The sequence below is a fragment of the Sinocyclocheilus grahami genome, unplaced genomic scaffold, assembly GCF_001515645.1.
Source record: "Sinocyclocheilus grahami isolate Dianchi unplaced genomic scaffold, SAMN03320097.WGS_v1.1 scaffold377.1, whole genome shotgun sequence".
Classification (NCBI taxonomy): Eukaryota; Metazoa; Chordata; class Actinopteri; order Cypriniformes; family Cyprinidae; genus Sinocyclocheilus; species Sinocyclocheilus grahami.
Window position 1 is genome coordinate 1322085 of NW_015505556.1, and position 3707 is coordinate 1325791.

General features: G+C 36.7%; 1 protein-coding gene across 1 annotated transcript in view; it reads right to left on the reverse strand.

Annotated features, from left to right (window-relative positions):
- ppm1h (protein phosphatase, Mg2+/Mn2+ dependent, 1H) overlaps positions 1 to 3707 on the reverse strand; it is a 28148-nt gene that overhangs the window by 10671 nt on the left and 13770 nt on the right. Inside the window, exons 7-8 of the mRNA XM_016230759.1 lie at positions 2686 to 2761; positions 1760 to 1867 (exon numbers count right to left, since the gene is read on the reverse strand). Coding sequence (XP_016086245.1) covers positions 1760 to 1867; positions 2686 to 2761 — 184 coding nt within the window. The remainder of the gene's footprint in view (positions 1 to 1759; positions 1868 to 2685; positions 2762 to 3707) is intronic.

A 3707-nucleotide genomic window follows, 5' to 3' on the forward strand; every position in this document is an offset into this window, starting at 1 on the left:
ACACACACACACACACACACACACACACACACAGTATTAGCTAGAAAGATAAGATAGACAGATAGAAATCATATCTGATGCAAGTGTCTGGTTGTCCTCGGTGACCCATCCTCGACCTTTGACCCAGTATTTGCACAACAGACAGGAAATGAGGAGCGACTCGACCCACGCCGCAGGCATAGCTGACATACTTCTACTCGTTGCACAAGCACATTAAACAGAGAAAAGTGCATGGAGGAGGAGGACGAATAAGAAAAACAGATCAAAGAGAAGCCGAAAGAGAAAAAAGTCAGCTGAGGAGCAGACGGCGGGATGAACCGTGGATGAACTTTACACAGCGTGTGAATTAAAGATCAAGAGAGCTTCAGAAGACTGGTGTCACTGGAGGGATCTGAGCTGCTTTAAGACCACAACTTTATTCTGACGGGATCAAACTGTCTTAGAGGCAGAGAGAGACGGTAAAAATCACGGTAAACACAGGCACTGGAGCTAAATCTGTGGCTTTTAGACTTGATTCTATTCGATTTAACGCTGTTGTGCTGATATGCAGGACATTATATAAATAAATCTGTGGTTATATAACATATATGGTTACTTCAATAAGCAGAACAGACCTGATTTCTGACCCAGAAACCCTTACAGACGTACCAGTAATGGCCTCAGATGGGAATACCGTAGTAATTCATTATACAGTAGTATGATAGCAAATATATCTACCTTGTGTATTTTCAATGTACTTCAATGTCTGAAAAATTTACCTTTTCCAAACAAACATGGTAATACTATAGTATATGCCCCCCCTCAAAAAAAACCCCGTAAATACCATACAAAACACAGCAATAGTATGGTAATTTGTCCAAATATATAGTAATTCCAGTAAATGTCCACACAACATGGTAATACCATGGTACCATATCAAAAATAATAGCAGTAATACCTTGTTTCCTTGTTTAAAACACATGATATTAACAAAATGATGGTATTACTATAGTACGTTCAACAAACATATTACCATGGTACCTTTGTAAGAAACCAGCGTGTTACCATGGTACTTTTTCCAAACCACACACCAATGCCATGGTAAATGTCCACACACACACACACACACACACACACACACACACACAAGTGTTTTTATTTTACTATCAATCATCGATATACTACTGTATTTGTTAATATTTTAATTTGATTTGATATATTTTGCTTTCAATTTCATTTGAGTAATTTGGTGTTTTTGTCATTTTTATTAGTTTGGTACATGTTTAAAATTGTTTTATTAAAGTTTTAATTTGGTTTTTGTAATACTTCAGCTTATACTAAATGAAAAGTTCCGGTTTTTTTTTTTTAATTTCAAGTAATGAAAATGTTTTTTTATTGTTTTAGTTAACAATATTAACCCTACCACACACACACACCATATATATATATATATATATATATATACACATATATATATATATAGCAATACCATGGTAAAAAAAAAAACATGACATTTCCTGCATGTTCTAAAAACCATGGTACCATGTCCTAAAGGCATGGTAAAACCACGATCAATGACAAAACAACATGGTAATATCAAGGTAAATGTTCCCATACCATGGTATATTGTTCAAAACACAACAACAAACATAATATTACCATGATACATGTTCCAAAAACCATGGTATTAACAAAACAAAAACATGGTAATATCATGGTACTTTTTAGTTAGCGAAATAATGAAGTCATCTGATTATGTGAGTGTTAATGAATTCCAAACCTCTGGAGAACAGGAGAGGAACGGCTTGATAGCGATGTCGGAGTCGTGAACCTTCAGGTCGTGATCGCCGAGTCCACGAGTGACGCCGATGGTGGCCAAAACACGAGCCTGAGCCACAAAACACAACAACATGAGACGGCTTTCCAGAACATTTGACTTCTCTAATGTGATGTGTTGCTTAGTAAAACTAAATATTCAATTGACCCTTTAGTTACTGTTGCTACATCCGACAAGCCAAGGACAGAGCAGATTACTCTTGGTATGAAACAAAGTCTCGGCTTTCAAATTTGTTTGCTTTAATTTTGCAAGAAATAAATACTATTTTGTGGCTCTTTAATGGATCGCTGTAGCGCCTCAGTTCAAGGGGAACGTGAACCGATCGTCTCTTCCTCGTTACTAGTTATAGCATGAAATAAACATGAATGAACATCAGAAGGTATCTGGTTTCAACCGCAGAAAGATGTCAATACACCGTTTTTCAAGTTCAAGTCCACTGACGTTGATCTACTCTCCCGCCTGGTTTGTTTATCAGACAAAATGGCAGATTCTGGATTATGATTGGTCAGATCGCCTGTCAATCAAACTCCCGGCGAATGGTGAATTGGTTCCAAAATGGTGATTCCACCATTTTTGGTTCCGCAAAGAACATTTAAAAAAATGTAAAGAAGCTTTTTCCACTAAAAAGGTTCCGTAGATGTTAAAGGTTCTTCATGGAACCAGAGATGCCAATAAAAACCCTTTATTTTTTAAGAGTGTACTTGAAGATGGTTCAGAAATAAGAGGGACTGATGACGTTTATTTAGACTAAAAGTCAATGTAGTCATTTAAAACAAACCTCCCAACAAATGTCCTTGTTTTTTTCCCAGAATGCCACTGGCTGTGGTTGAAAACACCCCCTGCTGGTTAATAATACACATGCCCTCAACCAGCTGCTTTCTCAGACTCCCTCGTGCCGCCGCTGCCGAGTGGCTTTTGCTATCTGTTCCTGCCGAAGCCTCCAGCCTCCCACAGATGGAGGAGAGAACTGAACGTTATCGAGCCAGAGATGAGGAGGGATTCAGAACAGATGTCTTGTGAAGCTGAGACCTCCTTGAAGATAACTAGAGGCCGATCTCCTCCTGGTTTCACCCGTCACAACAGACTGATCTCAGCTCAGCACCACAGACTGAACACATTAACACCCCGATTGGAGCCCAAACGCTGCAGGATGGCACACACACTCACATTTAATTCTAGTGCTGGAGGCTGAAATTAGTTCACCCAATTATAATAATACATTAAAAAAAAAATTTTTTTTTTAAAGTCCTCACCCTCAGGGAGTTATAAAATTGTCTATGACAGTGTTGAACGGTCACGTACATTACTGTTCAAAAGTGTCAGTAAGTTGATTTTTGTAAGAACATTTACATTTTTATTCAACAAGCATGCATTACATTGATTAAAAGCAGCAGTTATAAATGTCACAAAAAATTATATTTAAAATAAATGCTGTTCTTTTGAACTTTCTATTCTTCAAAGAACCTGAAAAAATTACATTTATCCTGGTTTCCACAGAAATATGAAGCAGCGCAACGGTTTTCAACATTGATAATAATAATTATGTTTCTTGAGCAGCATATTATACTGATTTCTGAAGATCATGTGACACTGAAGACTGGAGTAATTATGCTGAAAATACAGCTTTGTATCACAGAAATAAATTACATTTAAACATATATTAAAACAGAAAACAGTTATGTTACATTTTAAAATTATTTGACAATTTTTCTGATTTTACTGTATTTCTGATCAAATAAATGCAGCCTTGGGGAGTCAAAGAGACTAAAAGTAGAACATTAAAATCTTACCAACCCCAAACTGTACACTGTAAAAAATGACCGTGAATTTAAAGGTAAAAGACTGTAAAAATGCTACAGTAAAAACCTGTTAAATGGTTAACGGTAAATTC